Genomic DNA, 18,485 nt, shown 5'->3' on the forward strand with positions numbered 1-18,485 from the left:
CACCATATCAATGACGCCGAATGACGCAGCGTCAAAACCAAAATCAAATAAATGAACAGCAAAACGGCAGCAGCCACAACAACAAGAGTAACAACAGCAACAGCAACAACAACAACTCGAGAGAAGACAAGAGGACCACCATGATGGCAGAGGCTACAAATGGGCAAAGCATAAATAAGTAACAAAAAAGAAGAAAAAAAAAAGATGCCAAATGGGAGAAAAAAGAACGAACGAAGGAATAAAAACTAAAAAACAATTTCGATCATGATGTATAATTAAAAGGCAACACCAGCAACAGCAACAGCGCAGCAAACAAACAATCACACACACGCACACACACTGCATAGCATGTGTCTGTCTGTCTGTTTCAGCTGCTGACTGTGCAACTTCGCACTTCAAAATTAAACACAATTAGAAAGAACGAGAGGGAGAGGGACAAATACAGGGCGGAGCGTTGGCAGCTGGTATCATTTTTTCAAAATGGAGGTGCCAACAAAGAGAGCGCAGCAGCTAAGTGCTCAACAGAGATAGCCACACAGTCAGCTATGTTGCTCTCGCTCTGGCTGCACGTGCAATCAGCCCGCCTGACCAATCAGTTTGCAGCTTAGGGTAACCTGCCAGAGAGGGAGAGAAGAAGAGAGCGAGTGAGTGAGAGTGTTAGCAGAGATCTGCAGCCGCCGTGAATGTCGATCAATGGCTCGCAAACTGAACTCGTCAAGCTCGTTCAGAGCCGAGGAGCGACGGCAGCGACATATTGTTGGAACTTGCTCAGTTGAAATGCGAAGTTGGCGAGCGCAAGACGCGAGCGTCGGTCTATCTCACAAAACAAGACAAAACCATCACAAAATTCAACACAACATCGTACTTAAATCCAATACAATTCTCAAACTCGTTGCTGTTATTGTCATAATCAAATTAACACCCACACGCACATGAGACATTTGCCATAACAACGCCACTTTTGCCTTTATTTTGCCTTATTGCCTAGCTGTGATTTGCATAATTAACGCTAATCGAATTCGCCTCGTGCCTTGTACAAAAGAACTGAAAACTCATGCTGTCAGCTAACGTTATTGTTGTTTCTGCTCGTTATTATTATTGCTCTTGTTGCTGTTGTCTGTGATTAAATTGTGCCAAATCCAAAAAAGAAATACAAAAAGAAAAGTTTAAACAATTTGCCAGAGTGTGAAATATACAATAGGGCATACAATATACCTAAATCTATATAAACCATGATCACCATGAACGAACTGGTCGATCTGCGCATGCAGCAGCACATCGCCCACGAGATTTATCGCCAGCAGATAATGCAACGCATACCAGGTGAGTTTAAACTCCAACCGACGATTTCCATTACTCATACGACGCGTACGCCATTCAATTTGGCCATTTTGTAATCGCCACAAAAGCTGTTATTGATCATTAGCATTAATGATCGACGCTTTCAGCTTTGCCGCCCAGTTGGCGCTTTGCTTTCTGTTTTTGTTTTTGCTTTTGGTTTTGGTTTCATGCAGCAGGCGTTGGTGCTATTAGCGTTTTTACGATCGCACCATAAACCTGAGTAATGTGAGAAAGCGTTTGCCGGTTTTGCATAAGCCAAATGTAAGCGACACATCACAGCGGGCCACCTGATGACTGTTAACTGGTAACTGGTAACTGATAACAAAATGTGTTTTAGCTGCTCACTCTTCGCAGCAAGCTCGTAACACAGCAGGAAAATCAAATTAAATGCGCCACAGAAATGCAAATTATTCTGGTTATTGCACGAACACATTGATAGATGCTTCCGATTGCGATTTTTGCTATGCTCTTTGATTTCCTTCATCAACTTATTGAGGGGGTTATAATAATTCCTACATCTATTTCCATTTTCGCATTTGTATTGAGTTATTTCGCTACTAAGTACTACAAGAAAATCACGTTGAATCTAGTATTTAACTAGTTTCTTAACATTCTGTGAAGATGATGTTTGATATATAGAAAAATCTGGCATACTCACATTTGTATATTACATATATCTGTGGACTAACACCCAATTATCGAAATACATAAATTCGAAACATATTTGAGATGAAATCCTTTTCAAGACGATCTTTAGCTTGCATATTCCAGATTCAATATGTTGAGGATAAATTGACATTAAAATATAAGAAAGCAATATCAATAATTACAAATTTGACGACTGATCTAAGGCTAATAAAAGTAATCACTTGACAAGCTACTCAGAAGTTGTTACCATGATCTCTTCACTTTATATGAGAGTATCATGAAGTGCTTATTCCAATCAATCCAATCAAATACTTAATACAATCTCTCGCTTTTACACTCATTCCATTTAAGATCCCTTTCCGCCGATGTTGCCCATACCGATGCCGCGACACGTGATAATGCCTCCGCGTGTCTCGTTGCCCGGCGTGGAGATGACGCTGCAGAACGATGAGCTCTGGAAGCAGTTCCATCAGATTGGCACGGAAATGATCATCACAAAAAGCGGCAGGTAAGATTCAACTGCAACAGCCAAAGCAAATGCAGCAGCAACAGCACCAGCAGCGACTTTGATGTCGCGCCTTTAAGAACTTTTGGAATGTAATTAAATCTGGGATTGATCTGGGAGAAAGAGAGATGCATTAGCACGAATGTGAAAAATAATACTCGAACAAAATGTTGAGCAAAGAAAAACAACAACATGCCAATGGCAACAGCAGCGTTGGCACTTAAAGCGCCGTTCTCGATCTCGATCCCGTTCCCGAGTTCGAGTTCGAGCCTGTTCACTGTGAAGTGGCCAGGCGGCGTCTCAGCCCTTAGCTTCATTGCTCGTCCTCATCATCGTCGACGGCGGCGTCGCTGTTAAATGCTCATTAGATGCAGGCGCCTGCAAATTGTTTACAGCGACGTCGCGACAACAATTTTCACAGGCAAACAAAACGACGACGGCAGGCGGAAGGATATGCAGGATGTGAGACAGCGACAGGTATACTCGTAGAACATAGCATACTACCATATAATCATGGCCTGTCTTTCCGTGCCGTGCCGTGCCTCGATCGCATATCGAATATCTTGACTGAGGCGTAAAGCGAACAAGTTCGCTGGCACTTTTCACTTTGCGTGCTCGCTGCGCAGCGCTGTCAAATGAAAATCAAAGCGCCATAGCGCTATCGCAATCGCCCAAAGATATTGTATCTTGTATCTCAGCAGCAGCTACAGCTACAGCTACGTGAGCCGCTTGATTCGTAAACTACCTAAAAGTGTCCGAAGCACTTGCTCAAATGTGCGTAAAGTGGCGTCATCGTAATTTATTGTAGGCCTAGTATGGACACTGAACGCTGTGGGACGTCCTTTTGGTCGGCGTTTTTCAACAGCGGCCAAGAGATACTTACTTCGGCTGCTGTGGCATAAATCTTCGCGTCAAGGATACTTTGTCGTCATCTTTGTTGCTTTCGGCGATGTCGTTGGTTTTGTTATTTTGTTGTTGTTGTTGTTTTTTCTTTCGTTTTTTCCTTTTTTATTGTGGCGCCTGTCTGCAGACAGTCGCTGCCTCCGCTCTTGCCATCATCACAACTGTATCTGGCTCTTATGCTCGAATCTGTATCTGTACGTTGTGCGTTGACAATGACCGCAGCTTGTCCACGACGTCGACAGATACGAGCAATTTCACACTTTGGCCGTCGAGATGCACAAGTGCCGATAAGATCGTTTGTCCATCGATCCTTTTCCCGCCCTTCCACATTAGCATAAAGTTTTGGGCGATTGTCGAAATAAGAACAGCATTCAACTCTTTTCTCCGCATTTCGAATACTAACAGATATTTCATGAATTATTCATAAAGTCGCGTCGCATTCGAGTATTAAATAGTTTTTATGCTCATCAAAAATGTTTTATGTGAAAAATGCAGCCAGACATTGACTACGATGGCGATGGCGACTGTTCTGCGTGCAATCGATTTGAATTTTTAATGATTAGGCGCCACAGTGCCACCGTGTGGCGCTAGCTTTAGATCGGACTATGACTGTCCAAACTGCTGCCAAGTGGCGATCATAAAAACTAATTAGTTGCTTGTCCCTTCCACTTGAAATCGAGACCGCATCGCATGGGTGGCAAATGCCTCAGACGACCATAAAAGATAGATAGAACAAATGCATGACTTTTGTCCCAAAAACAAAGCACACAAAAGCATCAAGGAAAACTAAATGAAATGGCTTTGTCACGAAGCTTTTAAAAGCAACTGCATTGATAGCCACTTCGATGTTAACATCATGAGAATCGCAAAGAGAGGCAACACGAAGACATTCTTGAGTTGCAGCGTAATTCGGGTGAATCACTTTTAAAGCGTCTGAACTCACACTTTTGGCAGTATCTGATCAGAAAGGCAAGTGGATACGTTGAGAGCAGTTAAAAAGCATTTCGTAATGAGCGTAAAGAGTGACTCTGACGCTGATAGTTGTATTCAAAAGACTGAGCTTGTAAGGAATCCCAGGCTAATGTAAAGTAATAAAAATGTTGTTTCTGTTGAGTTTCTTGCTGAAATCAAAGTTTCATAAAATCTACCATTATTCTATAAAATCTTGAAATGCTTTTCTTGATTTTAATCATTGGACTTTATACATTAGCTAGCCAGCTTACTTCGCTATAGTTTTCGTACAAACGTTGATCCTATGAATCCTTTCTCAACCAATTTGAATATTGAAATAGTGGAATTTATACATAATAAAAAGATGTGCAGCACCATCTATCTAACTTTAATCTATTCCTTATTGCTTAGGGCTTAAACAGTGCTTATAAAATGTAGCAAATCAAAATCAAAAACATCTCATAAACACTCACGATTGGTACCTCAAAATGCACCTGATGCTGTTCCTTTTTCTCCTGAGGCGCCAAAGTGAATGTGGTATGAAATGTTCGAAATGTTTTTTGGTGCTGGTTCCATTGAAAGTCTCGCGAGGATTCTCGCATTTGTTAATTATGCGCAGACGCGCCAAAGATCAATATCTTAACAAATCGTTTGTCAAAAATGCAGCAGCGAAAACAACAAAAAGAATCAAGTTGTAGCAGGAGAACGAGCTCGAAATCGTGAAGAGAAGAGAAGAGAAAAAAGGCGAATTGCAAATGAAATTCTAAACCGCACGAATGTCGAAATATTTAGCTCTGCTCTAATGGAATTCAACAAACCAGAAAAGGAATCAAATTAAATGTAGGCAAACACAGCGCAGTCGACTTAAATTAATTAATCATCGCCACAAATACGAGAAGAAAAAACATGCAATAGAAACAAACAAGTAAATACGGTCAAAGTTGAGTTTGCTCGACTACTAGATACCCGATAATAATATTAATTTAATTAAACAATTCAATTTTTTCTTATTCAATTTATAATTGTCCAATATCTTGAGGACACCAAATTGATTGAATTATTTTGTTTGGTTATAGACTAGCTTATCATACCCTCTACACTGTGTGCACCGGGAATAAATATACAGAATCATTGCCAAAAAAAACAAGAACACAAAAAACAAGCAGAAGCAGAAGAGAATCGAGAGGGGCGCAAACAATTTTCGAGGCTGGCGCCAAGCGCGCTGACCACCTGCTGTGCCACTGTGGCAGGGTCGCTGTTGCAGCAGCATCCTCCTCTGTCTCTATCCAATATGTTCTTCTCTCTTTCTCTCTCGATCTGGTCCTTGTTAGCACAGGGCAAACTCGAGGCCTTTATTTGTATTGTGCATTTGCCTAGGCTAATTACATGGACCACGAGCAACGCACAATTAAATATTTGTAACGCCCAGAACAAAAAGAAAAGAAAAGAAAAGAAAATAAAAAGGATCTTTCACGATATTATTTATTGCCGTCAATGATGCCCTCAACTTGTTGACTCTATCTCAATTCTCCTTCCCCATTGCAGACGCATGTTTCCCTCGATGCGCCTCAGCGTTTCAGGTCTCGATGAGGAGACCAACTATTGTGTCCTGCTCGAGATGGTGCCCATTGGCGACTGTCGCTACAAGTTCTCCGGCTCCCAATGGGTGCCAGCTGGCGGTGCCGAGCCACAGAGTCCTCAACGCATGTATCTGCATCCGGATAGTCCGGCAACGGGCGCCCATTGGCAGGCGCAGCCCATTTTATTCAACAAAGTGAAGTTGACGAACAACACGCTGGACAACAGCGGACATGTAAGTGACCTACACTATGGCACAGCTTCAAACGAAAAGCGACAGCTCTTAATGTGCCCCCCACTCTGTTCTTTGCCTTACTTGCAGATCGTCTTGGCCAGCATGCACAAGTATCAGCCACGTTTGCATGTCATACGCACCGCGGACCTGGCCCAGATTCCTTGGGCGCCCCAACAAGCTTTTGTGTTTGCCGAAACGGAATTCGTGGCTGTGACAGCTTATCAGGTAAGCACACTGAGAACAAAAAAAGACAATACGCTTTCGTAATAGTCAAACTCAATGCAAGAAATAAGCAATCTTAATGAACTAATTGCTCAGAATTTTTTCTGTGAGCTTTGCCTTCTAAATCAATAATATAGGGAAATATAGGTTCCATAATATTTAAATATTTGCAAATCTGTTAGCTTTATCTATTTAAGTCTTTGTAAAACCAATCAATAATATAGGGAAATATGTATTCCATAATATCTATATATTTTTGAGGCTTTGCTCAAGAGGAGAATCAGTAAAAAATTCTTAATTCTAGTCGAAATCAATGTGAAATTGCAAAATATTCGATACTTTCGACTAGAATTAAGAATTTTTTACTGATTCTGCTCTTGAGATCAGTAAAAAAATTCTTAATTCTAGTCGAAATCAATGTGAAATTGCCAAATATTCGATACTCAACTTTTTCAAACTAATTTTACCATTGGCATTTTTCCTGCTGAGCAGCAGCTCCAATTCTAGGCTGAATCTGATTTTGCCAATTCATTGAGCATTGTGGCTAATTGTTTAATTTGGGCAAACGATCACTCACGCCGTGGGTAGCCTGACCAACGTCTCAAATTAGCATGCAACGCCCTTTGTCTACAACAAAAGTCAGTTTCAGCTCACTTTACCCTGTTTTTGTTATTTTAGGAAGTTGGATAGCCACATCCTTGCTAACTGACTGACTGACTGACTGAGGGACTGACTGACTGCCCTCTTGCTGTGTTTTTGTCTATGTCTCGACTCATTGACAGCGACGCCAGCTCTCAGCTCTTAGCTCGGTCGTCCGTCTGCCTCTAATTAGCGTGATCGCTTCCACAAGATCATCGTCACAAAGTTGTCAAGTCATGACAGCGACAACCGAGTCAATTCAAGTGCTCCGCTCCCTTTCTCTCTCTCTCTTCGATCACCGTCTGCGGTGTCAAGTGGCGCTGTTACTTAACGCCGAGCTAATACTCCGATTCCGACTCGGACTCCGACTCCTTCTCTGTCTCCGTCTCAGTCTCCGTCTCCGACTAGAGCAATTGTCATATTTCATGCAATTTACACAACTTCCACTCGCTTGTTTTATCCTTTTTCAACAGAATGATCGCATCACAAAGCTGAAGATCGACAACAATCCATTTGCCAAAGGTTTCCGCGAAACTGGACAATCACGCTGCAAACGCAAAATGTCTTCATCGCCAACAGATGACGATCAAGATCACCATGCACAGACATCCTCTGGCTCGCTTGACATGTCGCCAGGCAAATTCACTGCGACAGCCAGATCGGGATCAGCCTCGACATCCACATCCACATCAGCATCGACCTTAGTAGAGGCAACTTCAACAGCAACAGCAACAGCAATAACATTGCACAACAGCGAACAGGATGGTCCACAAATTAAGCGACTGAGATCAAATGGTTCCGCCTGTTCGTTATCATCATCGCTCGATGGCGCTGAGTTGCCTGCGGCTCAGTTCCCAGTTGGCGCCAGCAGCATTGGCTCCCCTCCACCTCCACCTCCGCATCAACAAGCCACCACCAGCGCATTCATGCAGCATTTCCAGCAGAACATGCAGAGCTTGCTGCGACCCTCGCTCGTTGATCTCGCCTGCACTTATTTTGGCCGGCCACCACATGAGTACAATGGGCCAACAATGACGACGACAGCGACGTCGTCTCCACATTTGTATGGCCCAACGTCGATTTTGCAAGCTGCTTTGCCTGCACTTCCGGTGCTTGGTTTGCCGCACAGCTTTTCCGTTGTGGATGAGACGACAACCGATGAGCTGGAACTGGATGTGGGCAGCGAGACAACACAAACTACATCGCATTCTCCACTGCAGCAGCAACAGCAACAGCCAACTCCTGAGGCGCCCAGCAAACGCAAAGGCTTCAGCATTTCGGCTATACTGGGAGGTGGGAGTTAGTTTACATTTTTTATATTCATTCTTTTTTTAAGTTGTACAAATTTAAGTTTAATTTGGCCTGATTAATGTTTAAGCTATCTTTAAGTGGATACAATAAAAATAGTTTTCCATAGAAGCATAAATATAATTGAGCTTTTATTATGAGACATTCAGAAATGTCAACTTTCAAAACCATCAAAAGCTTAAAGCTCACTAAGTCAAGCATTGTATTCGCAGTTGAGGTTGCGATCACCGTTTCAAATACTACGTTACTCTCGCAGTATTTCGTTTTGTTATTGCTATTGCTATCGCATTCACTTCGACGCGAGCCGAAGCAGAGCCAGAGTAAAACAACGAAAAACTACAGTTACAGCTATACAGGTTCATGGGTACATGCTCTCAAGCAAAAAATCTGCGAGCAAAACATAACCGAAAATTTGTTGTTGTTCTGCTAAGATTCTGCCTCGGCTGTCGTCAAAGTGAGAGCGAGAGAGCAATATAGCAAAATAAACAAAAAAATGCGAGAGAAGCGTAGTTGTTCAAACGTTGAGCAAGCGTGTACATTATATGTAAATAATTCATAATTAATACATAATTAAGTGTCACAAAATGTCGCGAATACCGCAAATGCTGATGAAATATCAAAAAGATTACGAAACAAAAGTTAAGAAGATAAAATATGCAATAAATAGAGTACAAAAAAACATTATTCAACGCATATCAAAATCTGAAAGAGTTTCCATTGAAGACCTAAGTCGAACATATAGTGCAGAAGATGTACGACAACTGTGTCTGCGCACCAAAGTGCGTGTCGATATGACACGCTTCAATTGCCTCTGGGAGGCAAAGAAACGTTTCGAAAAAGAAGATCGATTCAAAAATCGCTCCAAGGACTTCATCAACAAAATGTATATCAAGGCGGTAGAGAAAGGAATTGTGGTACCTTATAAACCGGAGGAAATTGAAATAGCTGTGCACATTCAACGTTGCAAACTGAAGATGGTTAACAATCAGCGTTTAGACAAATGGCATCGCTTGGCATCTCAAGCATCATCAACATTGTTGCCCCATAGTCCAAATGGTAGCAAAGTAAAGTCTGATACTTTAATAATTTCGGATGATTCAGAGGAGGATTGGCAAGCTGCAGCGTTGGAAATCCCTAACAGCACCATGTGCTTCGACTCAGAAATGGAGATGCACCTTGAATTAAGTGATGAAGATTACGCCACCTTTGAAGCCAATGTACGTTCCACATCGACGCCGATCGATCAAGATCTAGAGTTATGAATTAACATTTGAATATTTTGGAAAAATTAGAGTCTTAAATTGTTGAGAAATACATAATATTATTTTATGATTTTGGTTTAAGAGTTTGTTTGTCAATATCAGCATGTACATACACATATTTATAGTCTTGTGCAGTTGGGCTCTGTCTGCAGCAGTTATGATCCAAGAAGACAGAAGGAGATTTTCATCCTGCCTGCTTAGACTAGCACAGATTTAGTGCAGTTAAAAGTAAGCTTATAGACCCTTTTTTTAAATGTTAAGATGATAACAGAGGCGCCTTTGGCATTAAGCCTATTTACTGGTAATTGGCAACTGTTTGAGGCATGCTTCAAAGCCGCTACGCCCACACACTTTGCTGTAGGTAAATGAACATGTTGCGCAGACATTTCATCATTGCTGCAGCATCTCTCAAATCACAACTTCCGCTAGACATTAATCCCAAGCAATTTACAAGATAAACGCTAGAATTTCAACAACATCATCAGTAAGAGGAGGAAGACCCCAGAAGACGCAGCATCTCATCCATTAGCCACACAACGACTTGGCCAGAACATAATTTGTTTGCAATTAAATAGCTCGACAAGGCATGAAATTCGGTTGCAACCCAACAACAGAACAGGCAGCAGACGCCGCAATACTCCGGAGACTCATAATAGCTAAAGATGTTTATGAAATGGGCAGCAGAAGCAGCAGCAACCCAAAAAAAAAAAAAAAAAAAAAGAAACTGAATTTGTTATGTAAGTTGCAGTTGCTGTTGTTGTTTCTGCGTTTGTTCCGCTGGCATAAAATGTAGCCAATGTTGAAGTTTACGATGACATGCGTCACCACCCACGTCTCAAAGACGACGAAGACGAAAACGAAAACGAAAACGACGAGGACGACGTTGACGGGGGAGGCGTGTTTCAGACTCTAGTCGGGGCCAAGAGCAGCCAAAAGAACACAAGGAAAAAAAAACAAACAATAATTTCAATTTACCACCAAATCGATTTACAAATTGAAGTCGCCAGGGAGTTTGTAGCCTCAACAGACGGCGGGAGGGAACAGAGGCAGAAGGGGAACTGCGGTTTTATAGCACAACGAACGGGTGACAGATGTCGAGCTGCAGTCGACTATGCCTCTGTGCTGTGGATGTGTTAACAGGCGCAAGGTTGTAAGTGCATTGAATGCCTCATTAAACTGCAGAGGCAACGATGGCAGCAGCAGATGTCGCAGGTTGGCAGCGTGAGCGTAATTAATGCATTTGGCTGTTGCATTTTACGGGTGCCTCATGAAATTAGATACACTTTGTGTGTGTAAAAAACACAAATGGGGAGCAAAACTGAACCATTTCCATTACCATTTCCTAAACGAAAGCTAATTACAAGCAACAATTGGAGGGTGGGTAGTAAACAACAAGTGCTAATGAGTGGAAAAGCGTTTTACGCGTCACGGCAAGCAATTTGAATAGTGCGCCAAATGAAAGCAAGCAGTTCACTTGCACTGCTTGTTGGCGCACTCCCACTCTCATTATCTGAGTGGGAGTGAGGCAGCAAGTGTACTCGCTTTTGTATACTTGTTTTTGCTGTGTCCGCAAAGACATTATGTTTCTCTTTTCTTCTTCAGGGTTTAACACCGTAGCCGGCGTTAAGCAAACATCGAAAACGCACAAAGTACGGCTACTTGAGATTGCTATTGTCGAAAATCATATTTGCTGATCCAGAAAATGAAACAATACAGAGAGTAGCGTCGTGTGCCGCCAGTGCCAAGCCATAAACCTAACCCAGCTCCTAATCTATATCTCGTCCTTATGCTTTACCCTAAGCCGAGGTTTTAAACTAGAGCGAAGCCAAACCTACTAGGCAGCGGACCTACATACATATGTATGTATGTATATAGCAGTTTATGCAAATGGACTACATATGTATGTACATACATATGCATGTGTATTTATTAGGTATGCGTCTTGGGCCTGCTCGGGGTTGGAACAATTAACAAAGCGTTTAATTTTTCAAACGTAGCGTGTGAACAATAGCACAAACAATTACAGGATAATGAAAATCCACCCACACAAGCAGGCGGACAAACTACGCATCATTTTTGCAAATCGCGCCGAACAATGAAAGACCAAAGAACAACAACAAAAGCCGCTGTCAAGTGCACCAATTATATATGTATGTACTACATATGTTTATTTGCACACGAGATTACTTGAACGAAAATCTATTCACAACGAAATCAATCAACTAATTTATCGGAATTATGGAAATATCGATATATTGTCAGCAGTCACAACTTGTGACTCAGAAGGCCAATAAATTGTTGTCGATCTCTTTCTCTCTGACTCCTGACTAGTTTCTTCTTGCTATTTTGTCACAGAATTACAATTTCTTAAAGAAAGTCGTAAAATGAATCAAAAATCAAAGCCGGTTAACAAATATTTAGCTGAAATGGAGAAAGAAAAGGATACTCTTCAATCCTTCGCGCATAGCAATGAATATCTTGATGGTTCGGCGGATTTATCCAATAACTTCTATAATCACGAAGAAACAGACAAACCTCTAACAAATCTTTTGGAAGCTGTTAAGGCAAGTTCAAGTTTGATTTATCCAATGCGCAATTTATGCAATTCTTCTGTTTCACGTTGCAGATAACTCTAAACACAGAAAGTGATTCAGAGAGTTCCAGTGACTCCAACATTGCCTCCTGCATCGAAAATAATGCAAATTTTGTAAGTATCTTACAAATTACAATGCACTCTGTTTGCAGTCACAGTTTTATCCTATTTTATAAGATCAGCAACCGCAATTAAAATTAACAATTTAAGTATTTACTATTTTTATATTCAAGCTTTACTTTAACCAATCATTTACCGATCAATACGAGGTGTCACAACCACGTTGCGCCACGCCTGACTTCGACGTATTCAACATGGACGTCCAGAAAAAACGAACTATGTCTGCTAAGATTAGTGAAGAGTTACCGGTCAATCAAATAAATAAGGAAGTCTTGCAAAAATTTGCGTTCACCGAAATCTGGGTTAAACAGCAATGCCACCCTAGGAGTAATTCTTTGCTGCAGGGTAGATTTTCTACTTATTTGGAAAACTATTTCAAGCCCAATGAATCGGTGGATAAACTAATAGAGAAAGAGCAGCAGAAGGGTGTCGTCAACAAGTTCTATGTGAAACCACACCTAGTAATGCTATGCCTTTAATCAACGAAAATGAATATTATATATAAATTTCTTTTTTAGTCCTCTACTTCTGCATCGTGCAGCTTTCAGACTGCTGTGGGCATTCAATCGGAGAAAATACTAATAGAGAAAGAACAGCAGAAGTGTTTCCGTAACCAGCTCTCTATGGAGTCACGCCAAGTAACGTTAACGTTATTAACAAATATGAATTTTATATATAAATTCCTTTTTCAGTCTACTATTGCTGCATCGAATCAGAATTCTCTCGATGTTGAGCCCTATGTGTCGCCTTTCGAAGATATGCCCGAAATGCCGAAAAAGGAGAAATTGCCAGGTGAAAAGAAGTATATTACTGTGCCGGCTGGCTTCGATTTGACAAACTTAGTGGAGTATAAGAATCCCAATCATTGGCATCGTCGCAAAACCACTCGTAACGATACTCGTCCATAAATGCAACGCAGGAAGTTGCATATAATTATATTTTAAGTTATATCTGAGATACATACATGCATATGTATATGAGCCAATAAGCTGATCTTCTAAATAAATATCTTATCTCTGCCACTTCTATAACAATTGAAGTGCTTCGTCAGACTTAGAACCGCCAGCGTCGCCAAAAACTCCCAGCCGGTTGGAGATGTGTACGTGCGAAGCACGAGCACGGGTTGAATATTCTATAAAATAAAAGAACGCTTTCATATGGGATAGCAGTTTGTGGTTAGATGATGTGAGCACGACTGGACTGGCGCCCATCTCTAGGCCAAATGATTTTGTTGTGTTGCCGATAAAATTGTCGCCAGCGAAAAATGTCCAATGACTTTGATTTTGGCCGCCATAACATTAATTTCCAGCGAAATTACACACACACACAATAAGAGAGAGCATAGCAAAAACAACAAGTAGAAGAACTACAAACATCAGCAAAGCAGGAGCGCATTCAACCAAAATACACGGCCTGGGACACAAAAGGAAGGAAAAAAAGTTGCTTATCTTCGCTGGCAGATCAAAACTCGCGACGGCGCTCATTTGACTTTGACATGCGAATGTTTGTGAACCTGAACCTGAAAATGGAAATGGATCTGGCTCTCGCTCTCATATCGGTATTGGTATTGGTGCTTGTGTGTCTCCGTGGTTGTTCGTAAATGAGAATTCAATAAATTTTAGCAAATAACCCGCAGCCGTAGTATCAACAACAAAAACAACACAATAGCCGTTTGGCATCGTTAGTCTTTTTGGCGACGTTTAACATGAATATGCAGCGTGGCTAATGTGGAGCCCATAAACACTTCCAGCGGCAACATGAATGGGAAGCTGCAGCCCCAAGTCGCCGACAAGCAACAGATGGCGACATCCGAGAGAGAGATAGAGAGAGAAAACCAACAACAAAACAGGTTGTTTGCTACGTGTGTGGTGTGAGGAGTATGTATATTGCTTTGGATATAAAATCGGGTAGCCGTTTAACAATTGTTTCTTAACGCGATTGGAAATGAAATGCCACCGTCGAAGATTGGCAATTTGAACAACTGGCAATAGTTCGACGTCCATTCAAAAGATGCCGCCATTGTCGCCCTCTCATTTCCTTTCGGCCAGCCCCAAAAATGTTGATGTTTTTGGTTTAGCAAGTGGCTCTTTGGTTCCTACAATTGGCGCATGTAAATAGCAAACAACTACAACGTGAAAACATCAATTACATTTGGCTCGTTGGCTGGCTTGCTGACCAGAGGATTACCTGGCGATCGTCGCGCTCAATCAGCGCATTGGCGCTGGCGCCAGCATTTAAGATGCGGCGCTCTCTGATCTGCTGATAAGCGTTCATGTCGTCGGCGTTGTTCTTGCTTGCGTGGCCTGGGAGAGCGCACTCTATACATCCAACAACTACAACTCCATACTCTCCACAAACGAGGAGAACGAAGAACGCAAAGAGGAACTGGTTTTATGGACAGAACATGTGCGAGAGATATGAGACGCAATTATGTTATACTACAAATGGAATGTGAGCAAAATGGAAGAAGCACAGCAGAAGCATTTTCGAAGAAGCAGCAAACTAAATGGTAAGCAGAGAAGAATAAGTTATACCTTATGTATAAGCAAGGCTGCGAGAGATTATCGCATGACTGAAGCTGCACTAAAAAGTGAATTACCCCACAGTGGAGGCTCGCTACCGTGATTTGCTAGTGCTTCGTTAGATTTCTACATATTACAAATACATTTATCTCTAGGACGGAATTTGTAAGCACAGGAGAAACTAGCTAATCAACACCATATAATATTTTTGAAATGAGGAATAGGATTAATTTGTTTAACTTCCATGATTTTGGTAATTGAGTTGATAACCCTACTTAGAATAAAATGATCTAACAGAAAGATGAATGTATAACGTTAATAAAAAGAGCGATCTTTAGGCATGTTCCGCTTTCTTAAATTCCACTGAAAATATAAACTCTACAACAAAATATGATAAAAATCAGATAAATATATCGTGTAGTATTTCCCACTTATCTCGTAACCACTTTACTTGCAATTTCAACTATCCGACGCCCTTTAAAATTGCCATAAAAAGAAATCGTTTATGAAATACTTGTAAAAATTCTTTATTTACTCGCATTAAAATGCCAAAGACAATAAATCCATTACGAAATCATTTCAAACAATTAAAATTACATAATAAATACTTAAGATAAATACTGATGGTAAATACCTGGAAATCTTAATGAACTGCAAAATATCACAATTTAAACACTCGGTAACTAAACGCTAATTAAATGTGTATAAGGCACTGTGAGGAGCAACCGCTGAAATGGGAGCAAAACTGCAAAACTTAACTCAACTAAACTAACTAGACGGAGCGACTGTCGTGCCTAATATGTCCAAGATGCTAAAGCTGCTGCGTTTTGGCTTTGGCGGAGCAGCTGCTGTGGTGACTTGGCTAATCGACTCGGGCTCCGCATTGCTTGTGGCATTGCCCACAACGTCCACAATGGTATCGGTGTCTGAGTCGCAACTTGAGGAAGATGCGGAGGATGAAACAGAGGAGGAGGCACACGACGTATCTGGCGATGGCGGCGCATAAGCCCAACTTGGATAGCTGGCGATGTGGCTGGCATAATCAATGCGATGTGTTTGAGGTGCTGACGTTGTGAGATAGCAATTGGTCTCCAGTGTATCCAGCAGATAATGAGGCGGCACAACGAAGCCAGCAGCGGACGGTTGAGGACGCTGTTCGGCTAGACGCAGACGTTTCGCCGACGGCGAAATTGTCAGCTCCACACTGGCTCCAGCTTCAGAGCCACTTGCCGAAGCAGGTGGCGGGGAATCGTTAAGCTTGCGCTTGCAGCGTGATTGCCCGGTCTCTCGAAAGCCCTTTGCAAAGGGATTGTTGTCGATCTTCAGCTTGGTGATGCGATCATTCTGTAAGTCGAATATTCAAACTTAGTTGCGATCAAACACTTAAATAGAGCAGAGTACACACCTGATAAGCTGTTACGGCAATGAACTCTGTCTCGGGGAAGACAAAGGCCTGTTGTGGCGCCCAATGCAGCTGCGACAGATCTGCGGCACGTACGATATGCAAACGTGGCTGATACTTGTGCATGCTGGCCAAAACGATCTAAGGAGTGAAGAAAAGATTCTTAATAACTGCATCGCAGTGTAATATATCAGTTGTCACTTACATGTCCATTGTTATCCAGCGTGTTGTTCGTCAACTTGACTTTGCTGAAGAGCAGCGACTGTGATTCCCAGTGTTTGCCTGTGGCTGGACTATCCGGATGCAGATACATGCGCTGTGGACTCTGTGGCTCGGCTCCGCCAGCTGGCACCCATTGGGAGCCGGAGAACTTGTAGCGACAGTCGCCAATGGGCACCATCTCCAGCAGCACACAATAGTTGGTCTCCTCCTCGAGGCCAGAGAGCGAGACACGCATCGAGGGAAACATGCGTCTGTAAATGAAGCAATAATAATTGTTGCTTAGTGCAAAGAAGAATAACAAATAGTTGCTGATGCTCCCATTCTTCGGGCATATCTTTGTGTAGATAAGCTTCAACACGTAGAGACATTTAACGTACCGGCCGCTCTTGGTGATGATCATTTCAGTGCCAATGTGGTGGAATTGTTGCCACAGTTCATTGTTTTCCAGCTTGGCCGAGACGCCAGGCAGCGAGGGTTGCGGAGGTGGCGGTGGCAGCGAAGGAGCTGCTGCAAAATGTGAAGCAAACATACCGCACAGTGGATCTGCAAAGAATCGAACTGTTAGTGCCGTCGGCAAAGCCAAAAGCGAGGAAGTGCGCTCTGCTTACCTGGTAGACGTTGCATAATCTGCTGGCGATATATCTCATGGGCGATTTGCTGCTGCAGCCGCAAATCGGCAATGTTCGAGAGTGCCAACATAGTGTATGTTATATGTTGTATGTACTCCAAGAAGAAGTTAACTAAATGCGTTTAGGATCTCACTCTAAATTCTCTCGATATTTGATGTAGAATGCGATCACTCTCTTTCTTTGAACGTCAACGAACCGTTCGCTTTGCTGTTCAGATTGAAACTGTTGCGCTCTAAATTCCAGTTGCCCCTAACTCGCTGCTAGTCGAATCCGGTCGGTTGAGTTTTTTTTTTTTTTGTCGTCTCGATTTGGTTCTATGCCGTCGTCTCAGGTACTCACCCGACCTGTTTCACTCTCAGTCTCTCTCACTCTGTCCCACTCTCTCTCAGATTGATCTCTCCGGCTAGCGCTCTTTAATCTGCTGTCTTGGCATTGGTTGCTGCTCTACCGTCTCTCTGGTTGTCTCGCTCCGCTGCATTGGAGCGCCATTTTGAGCAGTCTCGTGTGTGACGGGAACTAAATAATGGGCGCCCATATTATCATTGATAGCATTAACTGCATTACGGGGGCATCACTTTGAACTACATTTCGGTATTTTTGGAAATCAGCATGGAAATGGTTTACATCTGGGCCAACAGAATTAAAAGCCGATTAGCTTAAAAGACTTTATGTTTTTCTACGAAAATTGATTTCGAAACTTTTATTAAACAGAACAGAGTTTTACATAAGAAATATCATATGTACCTTAGAGCAAAAAATTACATTTGGAGTAGAAAACTGAAAAAAAGGATTAGCATTTAAAAGAAACTACATAGATAAATTAATAGTTTTCTAAAAACCAACCAAACGAAACACTACATCTTAACATTCCTAATTGTATTTGATAAAGGTTTTAGTTTAACGAGTTTATGAATTAAAAAAAAAATTGTTTCTATTTTAATATTATGTGTCCAATAATCTACTTTCAGTTACAATAATGCTTAGAAAACTTTTGTAATTGTTAAGATGAACTCAAGTCTTCAAGAAACAAACGTTTATTTATGTTTTGAAAGTGTTTCAAATATTTATCAAGCAAATCGTCACTAACAGCTGACTCCCAGTGGCACTTAAGAACAATTTTAGACGAATCCCATACAGAATGAGAAGAAAATCGACTATCAACTGATCATCTAGCAGCTGGCTCAAGTGGATATATAGTACATAGGTACTACATTCAGCTTATCTGAAATCAGCATAAACGGAGCTACCGTATAAGACTACTACAAGTTGGACCTGTTGTGGAACTAAGTATATAGATCCGCCTCTTGATAAGTTACCGTAATCAAATATTAAACGGTACTTGTAACAAATTGTTGAGGCACCACAACATCAAACTGGCGCCAAGGAATTGCCGCAAAAGAGTCGA

At 41.8% G+C, this 18,485-nt stretch overlaps 4 protein-coding genes across 4 annotated transcripts; 3 read left to right on the forward strand and 1 right to left on the reverse strand.

Annotated features, from left to right (window-relative positions):
• The first annotated feature begins 298 nt into the window (after positions 1–298).
• On the forward strand, positions 299–8,440 carry LOC132792183 (T-box transcription factor TBX6). The gene is made up of 5 exons (XM_060801437.1): positions 299–1,323; positions 2,341–2,497; positions 5,894–6,161; positions 6,249–6,386; positions 7,496–8,440. The coding sequence occupies exons 1-5, from the start codon at positions 1,233–1,235 to the stop codon at positions 8,324–8,326; spliced, it is 1,485 nt and encodes a 494-aa protein (XP_060657420.1). The 5' UTR covers positions 299–1,232; the 3' UTR covers positions 8,327–8,440.
• A 681-nt stretch (positions 8,441–9,121) lies between these two features.
• LOC132788331 (telomere-binding protein cav-like) lies at positions 9,122–9,592 on the forward strand. Its single transcript, XM_060795663.1, has one exon. The coding sequence runs from the start codon at positions 9,122–9,124 to the stop codon at positions 9,590–9,592; it is 471 nt and encodes a 156-aa protein (XP_060651646.1).
• Positions 9,593–11,893: 2,301 nt separating this feature from the next.
• LOC132789600 (uncharacterized) lies at positions 11,894–13,339 on the forward strand. Its single transcript, XM_060797701.1, has 5 exons — positions 11,894–12,156; positions 12,219–12,299; positions 12,419–12,766; positions 12,824–12,943; positions 12,998–13,339. Exons 1-5 carry the CDS (start codon positions 11,977–11,979, stop codon positions 13,211–13,213), a joined length of 945 nt encoding a protein of 314 aa, XP_060653684.1. The 5' UTR covers positions 11,894–11,976; the 3' UTR covers positions 13,214–13,339.
• Positions 13,340–15,367: 2,028 nt separating this feature from the next.
• LOC132792670 (T-box transcription factor TBX6) lies at positions 15,368–17,332 on the reverse strand. Its single transcript, XM_060802118.1, has 5 exons — positions 17,060–17,332; positions 16,829–16,994; positions 16,435–16,702; positions 16,233–16,370; positions 15,368–16,171 (listed from the first exon to the last, which is right to left on the reverse strand). The coding sequence occupies exons 1-5, from the start codon at positions 17,148–17,150 to the stop codon at positions 15,596–15,598; spliced, it is 1,239 nt and encodes a 412-aa protein (XP_060658101.1). The 5' UTR covers positions 17,151–17,332; the 3' UTR covers positions 15,368–15,595.
• Between the last annotated feature and the right edge of the window lie 1,153 nt (positions 17,333–18,485).

The sequence above is a fragment of the Drosophila nasuta genome, chromosome 3 (assembly GCF_023558535.2).
Source record: "Drosophila nasuta strain 15112-1781.00 chromosome 3, ASM2355853v1, whole genome shotgun sequence".
Classification (NCBI taxonomy): Eukaryota; Metazoa; Arthropoda; class Insecta; order Diptera; family Drosophilidae; genus Drosophila; species Drosophila nasuta.

Excerpts from the sequence above, each read along its gene's own strand:
- LOC132792183 (XM_060801437.1), top strand. The coding sequence starts at position 1,233 with ATGATCACCATGAACGAACTGGTCGATCTGCGCATGCAGCAGCACATC. Across the intron at positions 1,324-2,340 it reads GATAATGCAACGCATACCAG|ATCCCTTTCCGCCGATGTTG; the intron begins GTGAGTTTAAAC and ends ATTCCATTTAAG. Across the intron at positions 6,162-6,248 it reads CGCTGGACAACAGCGGACAT|ATCGTCTTGGCCAGCATGCA; the intron begins GTAAGTGACCTA and ends CCTTACTTGCAG.
- LOC132788331 (XM_060795663.1), top strand. The coding sequence starts at position 9,122 with ATGACACGCTTCAATTGCCTCTGGGAGGCAAAGAAACGTTTCGAAAAA.
- LOC132789600 (XM_060797701.1), top strand. The coding sequence starts at position 11,977 with ATGAATCAAAAATCAAAGCCGGTTAACAAATATTTAGCTGAAATGGAG. Across the intron at positions 12,300-12,418 it reads TCGAAAATAATGCAAATTTT|CTTTACTTTAACCAATCATT; the intron begins GTAAGTATCTTA and ends TTTATATTCAAG. Across the intron at positions 12,767-12,823 it reads TCTATGTGAAACCACACCTA|TCCTCTACTTCTGCATCGTG; the intron begins GTAATGCTATGC and ends TTTCTTTTTTAG.
- LOC132792670 (XM_060802118.1), bottom strand. The coding sequence starts at position 17,150 with ATGTTGGCACTCTCGAACATTGCCGATTTGCGGCTGCAGCAGCAAATC. Across the intron at positions 16,995-17,059 it reads GATTATGCAACGTCTACCAG|ATCCACTGTGCGGTATGTTT; the intron begins GTAAGCAGAGCG and ends GATTCTTTGCAG. Across the intron at positions 16,703-16,828 it reads ATCATCACCAAGAGCGGCCG|ACGCATGTTTCCCTCGATGC; the intron begins GTACGTTAAATG and ends CTTCATTTACAG.